At 47.6% G+C, this 17,868-nt stretch overlaps 1 protein-coding gene across 2 annotated transcripts in view; it reads right to left on the bottom strand.

Annotated features, from left to right (window-relative positions):
• Abl1 (ABL proto-oncogene 1, non-receptor tyrosine kinase) overlaps nucleotides 1-17,868 on the bottom strand; it is a 120,017-nt gene that overhangs the window by 33,107 nt on the left and 69,042 nt on the right. The window contains exon 1 of one of the 2 annotated variants that reach the window (XM_070014855.1): nucleotides 13,625-13,748. The exons of the other annotated variant lie outside the window; for it this stretch is intronic. Coding sequence (XP_069870956.1) covers nucleotides 13,625-13,703 — 79 coding nt within the window. The 5' untranslated portion in view covers nucleotides 13,704-13,748. Of the gene's footprint in view, nucleotides 1-13,624; nucleotides 13,749-17,868 lie in introns of those variants that run through there. 2 annotated transcript variants of the gene reach the window in all.

Raw genomic sequence — 17,868 nt, 5'->3', positions numbered from 1 at the left:
CCGTGAGACTCTGATCTCCAATAAACCACTAGAAAACCAGAAGTGGAGCTGTGGCTCAAGCCGTAGAGCACTTGCCTTGAGCTGAAGAGCACAGGGACAGCGCCCAGGCCCAGAGTTAAAGCCCCACAACCAACCAAAAAAAAAAAAAAAGATTTGCAGATACAAGGCTTCCAGAAGACCCCACAGAAGTTTCTGTGAACCTCACCAGGAGTCCTCTCAGATATCCCACGAGGACAACTCCACGTCTGGACCCGTGGTTCACCATCCTCATCATCCTCTCACAGAACTCTCACAAAGCATGGTGGAGCTATTTCTGAGTTTTCTTCTCAGTATCAAGCTCCCTGAATGCTGCATATCCCAGCAGACCAGAAAGGCTGGCCCAGAATGGCACAGATGGATTGACCATAGGCAGAGGAGAAGAAAGCTGGCAGACCAGAGATCTTCTCCAACTAAAGAAAAGCCACTCAGATGTACTTGTAGTTTCTGTCTAAGAATGGGGAGCTTCAGAAAATGTAAGATTAGGGGCTGAGAAGGGCAAAGAGTACTAGTGATTGACACCTGTCGATCACTTGCTGATAATTAAATATAGCCTGTGGCTAAAGCTCCTGAATACTACAAGACGCTGATTTTATATGCCAAGAATTTTGAAAATCCTATGTATCCTGTGATCCAGTTGTCTGGTTTTGGTTTTTTCTTTCTTTCTTTAACTTTTGTTGTTGCTATAAATGTGATGTACAGAGCTACTACAGTTACATAAGTGGGGCATAAAGAGTACATTTTTGGGGACACTGTCATCCCGCCTTTCCATCTCTCCCAGTTTTTCCCTCCCATCCCCACCTACAAGTTTTTGTTTTTAATTTGGTCCTGTGGATGGATCTCTTCCTAACTCAATGTCAGTAATTTGTTTGCTAAAGTCTAGGAGAGGTGAAATAATCATTTGAAGACATGGAAACTATACTGGGTAGTTTAGGTGTTAGGTAATAATTAGGGAAGATGACTGATTTATTTTTCTGTTTTTCAAGTGTTTGGACAGTAATAAAAGGAGATTTTTATGCATTCGTATGATTGTTAATAGTAAATAAATGTGCATATAAGGAACTTAAAAAATAATTCTCTCCTCACATCTGTACTTGGCTGGTATTACATTCACCAAGTAATCACAATTGCTACTATGCATCTGAGATACACAATCTTTTGAAATGAACACAAGTGGCTTGGGGGAGCCTCTGGGTGCTATGCCTCCTAGGGCAGTAAGGTTTAAAAGGGAAGGGGAGGGCTGGGAATATGGCTTAGTGGTAGAGTGTTTGCCTAGCATGCATGAAGCTCTGGGTTCCATTCCTCAGTACCACATCAACAGAAAAAGCCGGAAGTAGCGCTATGGTTGAAGTGGTAGAGTGCTAGCCTTGAGCTAAAGAAGCTTAGGGACAGTGTGTAGGCCCTGAGTTCAAGCCCCAGGACTGGCAAAAAAAAAGGAAAAGGAAAAAAAAAGAAGGGGAATTGGACTCCTAATGGCTCACATCTATAATCCTAGCTATTTCAGAAGTTGAGATTAGGAGCATCACAGTAAGAGGCCAGCCCAGACAAAAGTTCAAGGGACTTTATCTCAACCAATAAGCTGAGCACAGGGGTACATGCCTGTTATCCCAGCAACATGGGAAGCACAAATGGTAAATAGAAAGAACACAGTCAGGCCAGGAGGCAGTGGCGTATGCCTGTAATCCTAGATACTCAGGAGGTTGACATCTGAGTTCAAAGCCAGTCTGGGCAGAAAAATCCCTGTGAGACTCTCATCTCCAATTAACCACCAGAAAACCAGAAGAGTAGAGCTGTTGCTCAAAGTGGTAGAGCACTAGCCTTGAGCAGAAAAGCTCCAAGGCCTCGAGTTCAAGCCCTAAGACTGACCAAAAATAAAAATAAAAAATAAAAAAAAGCTTTTTTCTAAGGCCCTGGGCTTGGATTAAGCCTTTTTTTTTTTTTTTTTTTGGTCACTTGTGAGGCTTGAACTCAGGGTCTGGGCACTGTCCCAGAGCTCTTTTGCTCAAGGCTAGCACTCTACCATTTTGAGTTATAGCTCCACTTCTGATTTTCTGGTAGTTAATTGGAGATTAAGTCTCACAGACTTTTCCTGCTAGGTCTGGCTTCAAACCAAAATCCTCAGATCTCAGCCTCCAGAGTAACTAGGATTACAGGCATGAACCATCAGCCTTCAGTGCAAAAAAAGCTTTTGTTATTTACAAAGTAACAACAGCAAAAGGGCTGTTCAATGGTTCAAGAGGTATAGCACCTGCCTAGGAAGTGCAAGGCACTGCAAGCTAGGTAAGAAACTGGTTCAAACAGCTACGTGTTGTTATGCTATTAAGTAAAAATTGTTAGGCAAAGGATCCTTCCTATGGAAGAACTCTTCCAGAAAACGATGAATCCCTCTTCCAGAAACAAATGGGCAGAAACCACAAATAAGCGATGCACGGAATGAAAATCACCATTCAACAAGGAAAGTATGTCATCGGAGAAATGTGACTCGCAGTGGGTGTGGACAGTGACAGTGCTGGGGATGGGCTCGCCCGTCCCCCTGGGAGGCGCTCTGGGCTGTACCACTGCAGGAGGGCAGCGGGGAGAACCCAGCGAGGAGAAAACAAAGTAGAAACTTATCCTGAGATGCACACAATGGTTTGTGCACAGTGGGTTTTAATAATAGCACAAAAGGAAAAGGACAAAATACTCATCAATATGAGCTCATTAACATTCCATTATGAAACAGAACATAGTTATAAAGCTATCTAAAATATGTTTTGAAAAGGCTGAGGCGTAGTTCAGTGGTGGAGCACTGCCTAGAATGGGAAACGTGGGATTGGGCCCAGCACTGAATGTGTCTGGGGAAAAAAATGTAATGGCTTGGGAATGTGCTCATAATAATATACTGTGTTTCTGTTACATCCCAGTATGTACAGCATGATTCCAATTTGGTTAAAGCTGCAAAAACAGCAGCAGAAACGACAGTAAACGGACTGGTAGTTAATTCAGGGCAGGGGGGACCCAGGAGAAACCATTTTCTTTCTACTTTTCTGTATTATAGCTTATTTCTTAACAATGAAGTTAGCTTATTTTTATCATCAGAACACAGTTACAAAACTAGAATGACTTGTGAATGGAAGCCAACAGAGACTTACATAACTGGTCAGTAACATGAAAGCTTATTGGCTGGAGAGAGGCAGAGCCTGTTTGAGTTGTCCTGAAAGATTGCTTTGTGTATGTGTGTGCGTGTACACACACACACACGCACACACACACAGAGGCCCAGCGCCTCTACCTCAGGCCAGGCGCACACAGCTTTGGCAGACCAGGCCCACACAGGAAATTAAACCCAAGCCGTGAATACAGAAATGCTTTTCTTCTCCAATGCCATTTGACCTCTCTATCAAACGTTCTACAGCATCTGGATTTGATCAAAGTTACATAATCAGAGGAAGTGGCCTGGAAAACACCTGGAGCAAGTAGAGCACAGATGCCCAGCCAAGGGTGACCATCAGGGGTGAGTGAGTGTGGGGCTGTCCCCAACAGGAGACACGCTGGGAATGGGGGGGGGGGCGGTGAGCGGGGTGGAAGTGGCCTTTGTTAGGAAGGTAAGAGCCGCCCGTCCACCGCTTTCCATGCAACAGGAAGGCAGCAGGCCATCTCTGGAGTCTCCTCCCCAGGTCTTGCTCTATTCCACAAATGAATGGCCAAAGTCCAAAGGGAAGAATTGCTCATGCATGTCCCTGGATTGAGATCCTAATGTGTCACCACAGTCCAGCACCAAAACCTTCCAGTCAATTCCCAGTCGAGGCTGATGTCAAAACTGACTCACATGTGCAAACGCCAAGTTCCCGCTTCGCTCCACAGTGACCCGTGCTCAGCAGCCTCACAAAGGAGCACAGCTCACAGGCCACAGTTGCAGAATGCACTGAGGCTGTACGGCTAAAGACGTGAACTTTGTGTCAGGTGTCAGGAAGTCAGACCTCCAGAAAAGCCCAAAGGCTTTATTTAAAAAAAAAAAAATGCTGTTCTGCATAGCTCCATTCAACATGGATTTGGCAATTGTTAAGTCTTGAGAAATAAGTGTTAGCATCTGCTATTATTCTTAATTTTAAGTGAACATTTTCTGCTACATCCTTTCTGAGTCATATTTTAAATATTTTTAAATCTGGATATTTAAAAGTGCTTCTTCTCACTTGATTGGAATTCATTTGTAGTGTGTGGAAATGTCACAGTAAGAGCCCCTCCCCCCCACAACTAATTTATGTTAATAAACCCATTCTGTTATTTTACTGTAAGAAAAATAATTGTTAACTTACTATAAGAATTGTTACTGTACATAATAACTGTTATTTTACTATAAGAAAAAGGTTTCCACACACATAACAATGACATGAAGAAAACGCCATCAATTAGCTGAGCAACAAGAATTAATTGGTGACATCTGAGACATGCCCTCCAGTTTCTAAGAAGCCTGGGCTCTGAACTGTTTGAATCAAATCACTTCAAAAGTCAGTAAGAACCATGCCACAAAATTCACTGGAGCTGAGCACGATTAAAATTTGTTTGGACAGTACTCTAGGAAAGTAGCCGGAGTCTGTAAGATACGAATTAAAGATCACTTTATGTAAAAATAATCCTTTCTCTAAGTTGTGAGTCACTGATTTAAAAAAAAAAAAAAGAAAGAAGTTTCTGAAAGATGCTCTGACATGGCGGATCTGGTCTAGACTGCCAGCCAACACAGGCGGGCAGGGAGGGAAGTGTGAGCGCCAGGCTGGAGGTTCACCCCCAGGGAAAACATTCTGGGAGGCGTCTCACCTTCCTGTTGGCACCGGTGCCTGAGGTCACGTATGTACGCTCATTTGTCCGGAAGTTTGTCTCGGGCTCGGCAGCAGGCTTGGGGGTGCTGGGAGAGGATGGATGGATGGGTGGACTGGCGTGGGGGAGGGGCCATCCACTGTCACACACCCTTCACCAGCTCACTTTCCGTGACTTAAACCCTGGCTGCTTTGTTCTTACTTCCTGGTGGCTGCTTTGCTGTTCCCTTCAGAGCAAGAAACCTCTGTCATGTAAAAATCTATAAAACAGATCCTTCTAGAAGGAGGGGGGCTTTGTGTTCTATTTCACACTCCATTCCAACTGATGAGATCATGCCGAGACTATTCTCCAGTCAGTTTATAACGGTCTCACGCAACTTTTTATAAAATGTGCTTTAGAGAACTTGCTCAGTCACTTTATCTACGTTTGACATGGACCTTTTCTTTTGTAATTCATTTCTACCTTCACTCAGAGCAATTAAAATCTTTTTTTAAAATTAAATTTAACTAAATACAGCTTTTGTATGAAGGTCACGTCATAAAACAAATCTTCCCAGCACCCTAGAACACCACATCGAGGACAGGACAGCGAGAAGAACCACTGCACATGCCGAGCTCCAAGCTCCGAGCTCCGGAGAGGAAGCCTGCGTGCCTGCAGGGGACCAGAACACGGACAGGACACGAGGGCTGGGCTCCCTGGGGTGAGGAGGGGTGGTCTCAGAGCAGAAGTAGGCACTTCGCACACTTCCGAGGGAAAGAGAACTGGTCGGGTCGCAAAGCCACCAGATGACCCAAGGCACTAGGCAGGCTCCCTCCTCCGTGACCACCATACCTACTGACTCCTTCTCAGAATAAAGTTTACAAACGCACAAAATAAAACACAGAGCCTAATTTTAAAAAAACAGGCTGAGTCTTCACAGTATTTTTAGAAATCTGATCTTCAGTACTTCTTTATTAACACTTCTTTACTTGTTTTGGGTATACTAGAGGTTGAACTCAGGGGCTTGGCAAATGCTGTTACCACTTGGGCCACACCTCTTGGCTCTATCTTATTTTTCAGATGGGGTCTTGGGCCTTTGCCCAGGCCAGGCTCAGGCCATGATCCTCCCATCGTCACTTTCTGAGTAGCTGGGATTATGGGTGTGTACTACCATACCTGGCCTTACTGCTTCCTCATTAACACATTAAATAACAAGATCCAATAGTAACCCCTGCCACTTTCAAGTGTGGTAAGTAGAACAATAATCAATTGTTTTGTGACATGAAAATATAATTTCCACTGGAGATGGAGTTACAAGTACAGCTAACAGTCCTTTGATTTATTACTTACATCTTTTAAAGAAAACGAAATGCAGTCAAGCCTGCAATCCTAGCTACTCAGGAGGCTAAGCTCTAAGGATCATGGTTTGAAGGCAGCCCAGGCAAGAAAGTCTGTGAGACTTACAAAAAATCTTGCTCATTAATTTGATCACAAAGCCAAAAGTGAAGCTATGACTCAAGTGGTAGAGCACTACCTTTGAGCAAAAAAGCTCAGGGACAGTGAGTGCCCAGGCCCTAAGTTCAAGCCCCAGGACTGGCACGTGTGCGTACACACACACACACACACACACACACACACACACACACACACACACACACACACACACACACACACACACACACAGTTTCAGCTAGAAGTTTGTGAAATAAGTGTTCTGTTTTTGTTACACACACACACACACACACACACACAGAGTTTCAGCTAGAAGTTTGTGAAATAAGTGTTTTGTTTTTGTTACACACACACACACAGAGTTTCAGCTAGAAGTTTGTGAAATAAGTGTTTTGTTTTTGTTTCTCTGTTCAAAGAAATGGATCTCCTGAGTAGGACCCCATACTCGCAGTGAAAGGCGCCCGCCCTGCAGAGTCTGGTGTAGGGGCTTCGGTGTCGAGTCCCCAGTCTACCAAGTAGTTTAAAACAAATGCCGTCTTATCACTTTCCGCTCACAGGCAATACTGGCAGCAAATGAAATAAGCTTCTACAGAAACTCTTCTAAAACATAGTTATTTGAGCTGGCCCAAAGTTTAAATATTTCCCCTAGAATCTTTTTACATTATAATATGCTCAGCCAGTCAATTAAAATAAATCAAGAGAGTTCTGCATTAACCTCCCTCTCCCTGCCAACAGGCTCCATTTCTCAACACACACACGCCTTGTCCCATCTCTCTACACAAATGCAGGAACTGCAAGAAACGGTGTGTCACTTCTAACACTCTATCTGAGGTCTACAATGGTGGGGCCTCGTTAGGCATCTAAAACCTTTATGGACACAGAGCCATCTTGCTAGGCACCAGGACACCTGTCATTCAGGCCTATGTCAGTTCACACCCCATGTGAGCGCTGCTCCTCAGTCCCTCCTTTTCCATCCGAGGTCCGCCTGCATGTTCTCTGTTGTCAGAGGTGTCCGTCTAACATCAGTCCGGCCATCTCCTGCTGCCAACCACTGGGACGGCTGCTGGCCAAGGGGCAGGAGGGAGCCCAGGCTTGGGAAGTGTCCCTGCCTGTCACTACTCGACCACCATCCACTAGCAGGGTCACCAGATGCCTTTCAGGGTTGCTGGTGTGGGCACCCCATGCCACAGCCCTCACAGCCTCAGAAGATGGCTGGTGTTGCCATTCCTGCCCGGCCACTGGGCTCCTCGGGAAGCAGATACACAAAGCTGGACCTGGTCACCGAGTTGGTCGCCCCCCCCCCCCTGTCGGCACAGCTTCCTGGCCTCCACCTCCAGCCAAGGGTCTCTCCTGTCTCCCCCCCCCCCCCCCCCCCCGTGAGCAATGTCTCCCTCACACAATAAGGGATTCTTCACACCCTCCAAATTGAAGATGTTTGTGTTTGAGCCTACAGCACACACAGCACTGCTACAGAGCTGCGGATGTGACGGCTGGCTCTAAGGTGCTGCACTACAGGGCAACTCCCCTTACTCTTAAGGTTGCCATCGTGATCCTGGGGCTGGAACCCTCAGGCCGGCCCCTGCACGCTGCAAGGCAGCACACAGTGCCCAGAACACTGCTGGACTCAGGTGCAGCACATCTTAGACTTGGCTTTAGCCATGAGGCAAAACATTGTCACCAATCCAAACTTAAAAGCAGCACCAATGACACACAGGAGACCCAAAATACACAGACTGCCTGACCACCTAAACCAGGTATACCTTCATAAAGGCCTTGGCTTGCAATGAAATATAAACCATGGCTAAAATGCTGAAACAAGGTGGAGCATAAATACACACTTCTCTACTTTCAAAACAAACAGGCCTCCTCAGAAGTGGCCGACAGGCAATGTCCCCACCAAAGCTCTGCCTCTCAACTCTGCTCTCCCACCTCGCCTCCCCCCACTGGCACACCCCCCCCGTACCCCTCTCCACTGTATTCCTCCTCTCCCTTCTTGTTGTCTCCCAGTCTTTCCTGTCATCCATTCTTCCTCTCTGTTCCCTACAGGTGTGTCTGTCTCTCCTATCACCACCATCCAACAGGCGGCATCACAAAACAGCCATGGTGTGTCTATTAAGAAAGGAGACTTCAACCACAACTTTGAAGCTGGGCACCAGGAGCTCACACCTGTAATCCTAACAACTCAGAAAGCTGAGACCTGAGGAACACATTTCAAAGCCAGCAAGGCAGAAAAGTCCATGGCTCTTATTACCAAGTAACCAGCAAAAAGCTGGAAGTAGAGGTATGGTTCAGGTGGGAATGTGCCAGCCTTGAGCACAAAAGCCAAGCAAGAAAGCAAAGCCTTGAGTTCAAGTCCCAGTATTGGCACAGACACATAGAAATGGATAGAGTGGCAAATCTCATCTAAGGACAAAGAATCACCAAGTGATTCTGGACTTGGGAACTACAGTGCTTGCATGCAAGAAAACAAGGCTGACAACAAGCTGATAAGTATTAAAAAAAAAAGTGTAAAAATCAAGGGAGTTCATTATTATTTTTATCTTTTTCTTTTTTCTTTCTTTGTTGATCGTGGGGCTTGATCTGGGTGCTGTCCTTGCGATCTTCAGCTCAAGGCAAGCATTCTACCACTTGAGCCACAGCGCCACTTCCAGTTTTCTGGTGGTTAACTGGAGATAAGAGTCTCATGGACTTTCTTTGCGCAGGCTGGCTTTGAACCGCAATCCTCAGATCTCAGGTTCCTGAGCAGCTAGAATTGCAGGTGTGAGCCACCAGCGCCTGGCTATTATTTGTTTTCTACATGGGTTTAAACTTTTCCATATATATGATCAACCATCAGGGAGGAAAAGTTAAATTCTTCCCAAGTTCCCTTCGATCTTTAGTTCTTTCTACATACACATACATGCACTTGTACACACAGTACATATAGCACATGCAGTGCTGGGGATCAAACCCAGAACCTTGTGTGTACTAGTTTTCTACCACTGAGTTACATTTCCAGCCATTGGTTTTTTTTAAGACAAGGTCTTGCTATACAGCTCAGGTTTGTAACTCACCACCCCCCTGCCTCCACCTCTCAAGGGCTGGAAGTTACAGATGTGAACTACCACACCCCGCCTCTTTAAAGATGTTTGAAGCCTATCCATTCGTATTTTTTTCCTGTTTCTATTTCAAGAAGATCCTTCAGTTTTACAAGGTGCTGAGATCCCAGTTCACTGCGGGGAGGTGGGGGGCGCAAGGTGGGTAGAGAGAGAGAGGGAGCATGTCCCTGGAGCGTAGATAAAATCCCCACTGTGAGCCAATGTGAATTCTGGTAGAGTCAACAGATCCTCTAGGGGAAAGGAGGGAGAGGCTCAAGAGGGGAGAGACTTCTCAGCTTAAATCCAATGACAAGAAGAAGCACTAATTACTGTGTATGCATTTTTTAAACTTAAAAACTAAGAGATCAACAAGAGGAACCATGAGTGGGTTCGACTCAATTCTATCATCCTCACTTTAGCCATCAGAGAAATTGGTAAAGCCTCCATTTTTCAGACTCTAAATATCTGTTTAAAATAGGAGCCGCTTATACAGGCAAAGGCTCTTGCTCCAGGCCAGAGCAGCTCAAAGAACACTGTGCCCAAGATCCCAAGACGGTGGCTGGTTTCTGGGTGAAGGCTCTGAAGCTGCCTGCCCACAAGCAAGCACTGGAGGATCTAAACTGGGTCTGAGGGCATGGCGGAGGAAGCCCAGGCTGCCAGGAACACACACATTTGCCTTTACTGCTTTCAAAGTGGCCACTGAGCCATCCTAGGGTCCTCAAAATGATCCTCTAAGGCGAGCTGGACAGAGGATCTTCCCTGACGGAGTGCGAGCCTGAACACGGCCTCCACATTCCAAAGAGAATGGGGCTATTCCCCCCTCCCTGGGGACCTCAGAGCCCTGGGAGAATTAAGTGAGGATGTCAAAGGGTTCAGTGCAAGGCCTGTCAGCAGAAAAGCTCCAACACAAGGTCTAAGTAACAAAAAGCGCCTCAGATCTTCTTTGTTACCACACGGAAGTACCTGATGATCTCCCGAGACAGTGTTTATAGACAGCACAGCTTCTCCCTAACAGTGTAGCCACGTGTGCTGGGCGCCAGTGGCATACACCTGTCATCCTAGCTACTCAGGAGGCTGAGATCTGAGGATCACAGTTCAAAGCTAGCCCGAGCAGGAAAGTCCGTGAAAGTCTTATCTCCAATAAACCACCAGAAACCCAGAAGTGGCTCTGTGGCTCAAGTGGTAGAGTGCTAGCCTTGATTGAAGAGCTGAGGGACAGTGCCCAGGCCCAGAGTTCAAGCCTCATGACCAACAACAACAACAAAAAGTGTAGCCATGTGGCCTTGTGGCTGTAGCCACAGAGCTGGCACCATGCAGGGCTCTGGTGGAGAGCAGTGTTTACAAGTGAGCTCCTCAAACAAACTAAAGGTTCAACAAGAATTCACCTCAGTCTTTGGTGCTTGTTGGGTGCAATGCTCATGCAAATTTATGCAAATGACCCATGGGGTCATAGAAAAGTCAGTGCTCAGACTAAGGGCAAATGCAGCCATGGTGCTGCGCAGTACACTCTACAATACACTTTTCACCAAGTTCCAGAGTCAACTCCACATGCTGTACTGCTCCATTAGCATAAAGTATTTCTAGAAAGACACAGCTTTCTTGAATACTTTATTTATTTATTTATTTACTTATTTATTTATTTATTGTGGTCGGTCGTGGGGCCTGAACTCTGGGGCCTGGGTGCTGTCCCTCAGCTCTTCAGCTCAAGGCGAGCGCTCTACCACTTGAGCTACAGCGCCACTTCCGGTTTTCTGGTGGTTTATTGGAGATAGGAGTCACGGTCTCTCCTGCCCAGGCTGGCTTTGAACCTCGATCCTCAGATCTCAGCCTCCTGAGTAGCTAGGATTACAGGCGTGAGCCACCAGCGCCCGGCTTCTTGAATACTTTAATGATCACCTCTGGGTAGAAAAATGAGATAGAACAGACAAGTGATTTAGAATTTCTTTTACAAGTGTTTTTATATTTATTTTGTATTAATTTTATTTTATTTATTTTATATTATATTTATTTATATTCCAGGTGGCTCACACCTGGAATCCTAGGCTCCATAGGAGGCTGAGATCTGAGGACTGACATTCAAAACAAGCCTGGGCAGGAAAGTCCCTGAGACTCTTCTCTCCAATTAACCACCAAAAAGCCAGAAAGAGAGCTGTGGCTCAAGTGGTACTAGACTTGAGGGAGTATGGGGGGTGAGGGGGGGCGCCAGCTCAGGGACAGCATCTAGGCCCTGAGTTCCAGCCCCAAGACCATTGCAAAAAATAATCACAGTAATCCTATTGCTAAAGATAATGGTCACAGATACTGGGTTTCCGGGAGAGACTGAGCACAAAGAGACAGCCCTTCTTTCAGGCATTGCTTGAAGAGTTTTTGAAAACACTGTTCTGAGATTCATGCTGCGTTCTACAGGAGACAAATGGTCAGTCAGCAGGATACGGTGTGGGCCCCCTGAAGCCAGGCAGCACAAGTTCCAACACCGCCCTCCCCACCCCTGCCATGCCTATCTTTTGGGTACCTCATCCATAAGATGGAAATAGTCAGGACCATCAAGAGAAGTAAATCTATGAGATTAGATCACGTACAGAGACAGGACAGTACTTAGTCACCATCACTGCTGCCGCAGCCGCCAGGCCCAGGGAGCAGGAGCCAGGCACTCTGAACTGCCTTTCAGGCTGATCCTCCTTCTTTGACAACTTCTTCTGTTCTCTCCCTGACCTGGCATGCTTGCGACACCTAGGTGGGTGTCAGTGATCGCTGACTGAAACACTGATGAACAGCCTGGGTTCTAGTGCACGTATGGCCGCTGCTCTTCCCACAAGACCGTTATCACCTCCCTCAGTCCTTCCAGAAGCCATCACTGAGGTTCCTTCAGTCCATTCAACCTCAGAACAAGAATTCCCTTGACTTTCTCTAACTATCTCAGTAAGACAGAACTTCTAGAGTGGACCAAGCCTTATCACATAGCAGTTGGCTTTACCAGATGTGTTTCTTTGGAGACCTGTCAACATTTAAAAATTGTTTCAAGGCCTACCCCCCAAAACAGTAATTACACCAGGTATGTAGTCAATCTCAGTTTACCCCCAAGAAAACAAGCTGATGTAGGGGCTAAGCTGTGCCCTAAACTTTCCTCCCGCTCTGCAGTTACAAAAGCCCATTCATCCCACCCGGGCACCCGTCTACAAAATGGAGATGACAGTGCCTAACACTAACTCGTTACAGATGTAAATGAGAATGTGCTCAGAGCTTTGAACAGCTTGGAAAAAATAAGCCATATAATAACTGAAGATGATTCTGACTGCTGAGACGGCCTCCTCCCTCCAAATGCCAGGCTTTGTGAGCCATGTCTTCTCTAAGGGGCCCAACGCAAATCCTGGGAAGGGACGGGTCGGGACCCACAGAAGGCGCAGGTTTCCCTGTACCACTGGCATTCATGTTTGAGCTACACATGTGACACCAGGCAGGCCTTCAAGTCAAGAGTTTGAAAAAAAAAAAGAAAAAGAAAAAAGAAGGGTAAGTCAGAGGAGTAACGATGCCAATTTCTCTCTTTCCTTTCTGAAAGGCACAGTGTTAGCACCTCAGGTCCACAGTAAGTCCCACTTGTTCAAAAGTGAATTTCATGTGTTGACCCTTGCCTCCGTCCTACATGGAGGCACCATCACGTGTCTGGGGGCGCGGGCCTCGCCAGCCTCCACTACCTTTCCTCCTCATCACCAAAGCTGCAAAGCAGCAGGGAGTGTAAGGGTGACACCACCAGGGCTGGGTGCAGGGAGCGGTGGGGCGCAGACAGGGGCTGGGCTCAGGGAGGGAACCCACAAGAGGCACCCGCGCCCCTGCACCACGCCGGGCGCCTTCACAACGCCTCCTCAAAGCGTTTCCTCTGGAAACGAGGGGGCTGTGGGACCTCTCCGCGGTGCTCGGAGATCGGGGTGGGAGGGTGCGGGTAGAGAGAGCTGTACCCATAAATGGTAGAGCTGGGCTCCCTTTGTAGGCTTAATGGAAATCGTATGCGGCCGCTGACGGTGGGCTCTTCTGCCCCGCAGCGTGGCTCCGGGCGCCAGGCCTGCGGGGGTGGCCTTCTCAACTTTCTGGGTGCAGCCCGCGCTCTGGGGCCCCGCACACACCCGGCTGGGGCGGGGAGAGGGAGGGCAGGGCGAGAACGAGGGAAGGCGGGAGCAGGGAGGCAGCAGCGGGAGAGGAAGGCGGAAAGGCCTAGCCGGCTGCGCGGAGGGCAGGGGCCGGGCCGGGCGGCCGGGGAAGGGGAGCCGGGGAGGCGCGCGCCGCCGGCTTACCTTCCAGGTAACAGCTGGAGGACGAGGACAGCCCCTTCTTGGACTTGCAGCCCACCAGCTTCAAGCAGATCTCCAACATCTTCCCGCGCCCGCCCGCGCGCCCGCCCGCGCCCGGGCCGCCCCGCCAGGCGCCCCGGCCCCTCTCGCCCGCCCGCCCGCACCACCGCCCGCCCGCTCGGCCGCGCCTGTTAACAAAGGGCCCGGAGGCGCCGCCAGGCCCGCCCCGCCCCCGCCCGCCGCCCGCCCAGCCTTAACCCCCTCCTGGCCGCGCCCCACGCCTCCGTCCCCCCAACCCCCTTAACCCCCTCCTGGCCGCGCCCCACGCCTCGGGTCCCCTCTGGCCCGCCTGCCCCCCACTCCCCGGGTCTGACACCGGCAGGAGGCCTCCCCAACCTGCCCCGTCCAGGGCTGGGGCCAGGCAAACTCCCGTCCCAAGAATGGTGGTGAAAATGCAAATTCCTCTCCGGTTAGCGATGCTGGCCTCCTCGACACTGGGACGCAGCCTGTGATTATGGCTGGGCAGCGGGTGTCTGCGGAGGAAGCAGCCAGGGCTGGAAGCCCAGACAACCACTCCACTCCGGGGGGACACCCCTCCTAGACAGCCCACGCCGTGGCCTGGTGGCCTGGCCAGCGCACCGCACCGCACTGCACAGAGACCGGCCCAGACCAGGGTCTGCACCCTTCTCACTGTGAGCCCGGCCCCAGGCCCAGGGTCTGCACCCTTCTCACTGTGAGCCCGGCCCCAGGCCCCAGGCCCAGGGTCTGCACCCTTCTCTGCCTCCTCAAACAGGACATGGCCCCTCACTGGGCACCCCCAAGGCAGCCAGTTTCATCTCAAGTCCGCTTCACCCCAGTGCTGGGCTCCAGCTTTTCCTAACTAGGCAAGACGGATGACAGCAATATTATTACAGAAAGTAACAATAATCACAATGAAGTATTACTGGCGTAAATCCTGAAGTCTGGGTCGGTGGGAAACAATAAGGCCACCAATGATCTAATAAATGCCAGATAACCAAGTTGAAATACGGAGAACATTTTTGTTCAGGTCTTGTAGCCCTGAGAGAACTGAGAGGTCCTGAGATGCCACCCTGTACCAGCCTCGTGAGAGCATGTTATCTGCCTTACTGCATGGCATTTTCAACAGTGGGTCTGATGGAAAACCAACCATTATCCCAAGCTGATGCTCAGGAGGCCAAGCACTTTGCCTCAGGTTCTCCAACAGAAACAGCTAGTGATGGTTCAGCAGGCTACTTAGCTCCAAGGATGAGTTTCTGACCATCCCATCAAAAACCTACCTTTGCGGTGGGAGGTGTGGCGTGGGAGGTGTGGCTCGGGAGGCAGATTACAAGCCAATGAGCAAAAGCATCAGATACTAAGTACAAGGCCAGATCTTGGACCACAAAAATCTACCAAGTAACAGCATGGTATCCCCGCCCGTGAGGAATAACTCAGGTGGTCATGTTTCAGAGAAAGCCAGGGCTACAAGAAGCCCCAGCTACCTGCCAGTGCATCTTGTAACAACAACAACCCAGACCATCTCCAAAGCACCAGGAGTGTCTAAAGAACAAGAGCTTCACATAGGTCTGCCAAAAATAGCAATGAAAACTCAAGACTGGGCCAGGCATCAGTGGCTCAGGCTTGTAATTCTAGCTACTCGGGAGACTGAGATCTGATTACCCTAGCTCCAAGCCAGCCCAGGTAACAAAGTCCATGAGACCCTTATCTCCAATAAACTATCAAAAAAGCCTGAAGTGGCACTGTGGCTCAAGTGGTAAAGGATTAGTCTTGCACAAAAGAAGTTGAGGGACAGTCCTCAGGCCCTAAGTTCAAAGCCTAGGACTGGCACATTCACACAACAACTCAAGACTGGACTGGAAGTAACAGGTATACCTCACAGCCAGGAGGTGACCAACTTTGCAGAGATGTTCTATGAATTCTGATGGGTGTATGGAATGTATTTGAACTGCACCGAGGGAACCTACTGCTAGTGTTCCTGGACCACATCAGGCCTCACAAGCACCGAAGGTGGCAGGGTCAGGGCCATAGAGACACAAGCCTGCAGGTGACAAGTGCAATTACCCGATTCCAGAAGACACTGTCCTTCTGCTAGAGGCCTGCATGTAAAGGCTGCTAACTTACTTAGTGTTGTTTCAAACATTTCAACCTCTACATGTATGCCAAAAATAACCTTCAAAAGGGTTCCACCAATACAAATAAGCTTTTAAGAAATACAGTATCTGTCAGCTTTGCTGCCATTTTGGAAAGTCAAAGGTCTTGGATCAGACTATAATAAAGTCTGTCATTATATGGCATTTCAGATTAAAGGGTCACATTCAGATTGTCAGTTTAATGCCAAGAATTACACAGTAATAAGCATTTTTGAAATTCTAACCATATCCTGGAATACAGGCCCAAATATTTATTCACAGGGCCTGTACTTTATACTGAGATATAAGTTTATTTTTAAAAGCTAATGACTATTACTAATATTCTGCTCGAGTCTAAAATGACCTTATCCTCTTAAATCCTCTTAAAAAATGAGTAATGCTTATAAGCTGTATCTAAATCTTTTATAGTTTAGACATAAAAGTATGCACCAACAGGTCTGGCAAGGCATTGTGAACTAGTGGCAATGTGCACTGAAGTTGCTGCCAAACTGTATACCACCACCTCAACCCCGGACTGTTCTTTCCACATGCAACTTCTGCAACTCAGGATTTACGAAAATCACTATGCATAAGTAAATGAAGGCAGACCTCTATCATCTAGCCTTCTGTCCTTCTAGGAAAGAAGGACAAAAGGGAGTCTCCAACCTAAATCTAAAAGCCATCAACCTTAGAAAATAAAGGGAAGAAGAACAGAAAAGACTATGAGCTGGTATCTTTGTTTTGATGCACATTAATGTGCACCCAATATGTACCAGGCACTCCAACAATCTCACAACTGTCCAGTAAAGGCTGTACAGTCTGATTCTATTTCCCAGGTAAGGGAATGGAGAGAGAGACAGGGCAGGAAGAGAAGTCCTGGCAGGTAGCAACATTTCCATCTTAAGTGGAAGGCAGAAAACCGGAACAACACCAAAGGAAGAAACAAAAATCAGTATCTTGGGAAAATATGTTTTAAAATAATTCAGAGATTTAGACCTACCTAAGAATATCTTTGAATATATTGAAAAATTAAGAAAGACAAACTGAACTCTGGGCCTGGGCGCTGACCCTCAGCTCTTCAGCTCGTGCTCTACCACTTGAGCCACAGCGCCACTTCCGGATTTTTTTTCTTTTTGCTTACGTGGTGCTGAGGAATCGAACCCAGGGCCTTGAGCATGCAAGGCAAGCGCTCTACCACTGAGCCACCTTCCCAGCCCCAAGAAAGACAAACTTTAATTAAAGCAAGTGATCTAATCAGTGTTTTGAGAGAATAGTCCACAACCTGAAGAAAAGAAAAATGAGAAGTCAGGCCCAGAAAGACAAAGTACACCTGTTTTTTCACCTATGTGGAAGCTGGGGCTAATTTACAAATGTACATGTACATGCACATGCAAGTATACATGAATGTGTTAACTAAAGCATGGTATTTGCAGGGGAGAATTCAAGTCGTGTAATTCCCTAGAAAACTGAAGTCACCCTCCAACAAATACTTGAAAGATGGGGACAGGTAGTATCAAGGGGAGAGGTATAAGAACGAAGAGAGGGGATGGGGAAGAACACGATCGTAATATTCAATGCACATGCAATGAAATCAATAAAACTGGGGAGGGATGGCGAAGAACGATGAAAGGGGTGAATGAACGAGTTGTGCTTAATTGATTTGTTGGTGGTAACTCCTTGGTACAACTAGTTAAAGGTAACAAAAATATGATTTAAAAACAAGAGGTTGTCAGAATCATGAGCTGAGTACATTGGTTCATGTCTGTAATCCCACATACTCAGGAGGTGGAGATTGAGAGAACTGTGGTTTGAGGCCAGCCTGGCAGAAAGTTAGCAAGAATACATCTCCATCAATAAGCCAAGCATAAAATGATGTATACCTGTGATCCCAGCTACTCTGGAGGCATATGTATGAGGGCTGTGGAGAGGCCAGGCCTGGGCAAAAATGTAAAACCTTATCTGAGAATAACGAGAGCAGAATGCACTGGAGATGTGGCTCACATGGTAAAGCACCTGCCTATCATTCTACCTAACAGAATATACAGTTCTGGGTCTGTTCTAGTCTAACAGCATCTGACTGTGTGGACTGAGCTGCAT

This window comes from Dipodomys merriami, unplaced genomic scaffold, assembly GCF_024711535.1.
Source record: "Dipodomys merriami isolate MVZ:Mamm:240054 unplaced genomic scaffold, mDipMer1.0.p SCAF_11, whole genome shotgun sequence".
Lineage (NCBI taxonomy): Eukaryota > Metazoa > Chordata > Mammalia > Rodentia > Heteromyidae > Dipodomys > Dipodomys merriami.
Note: the sequence above shows the minus strand (reverse complement) of the source record. Positions and strands in the feature narration are given on the sequence as shown.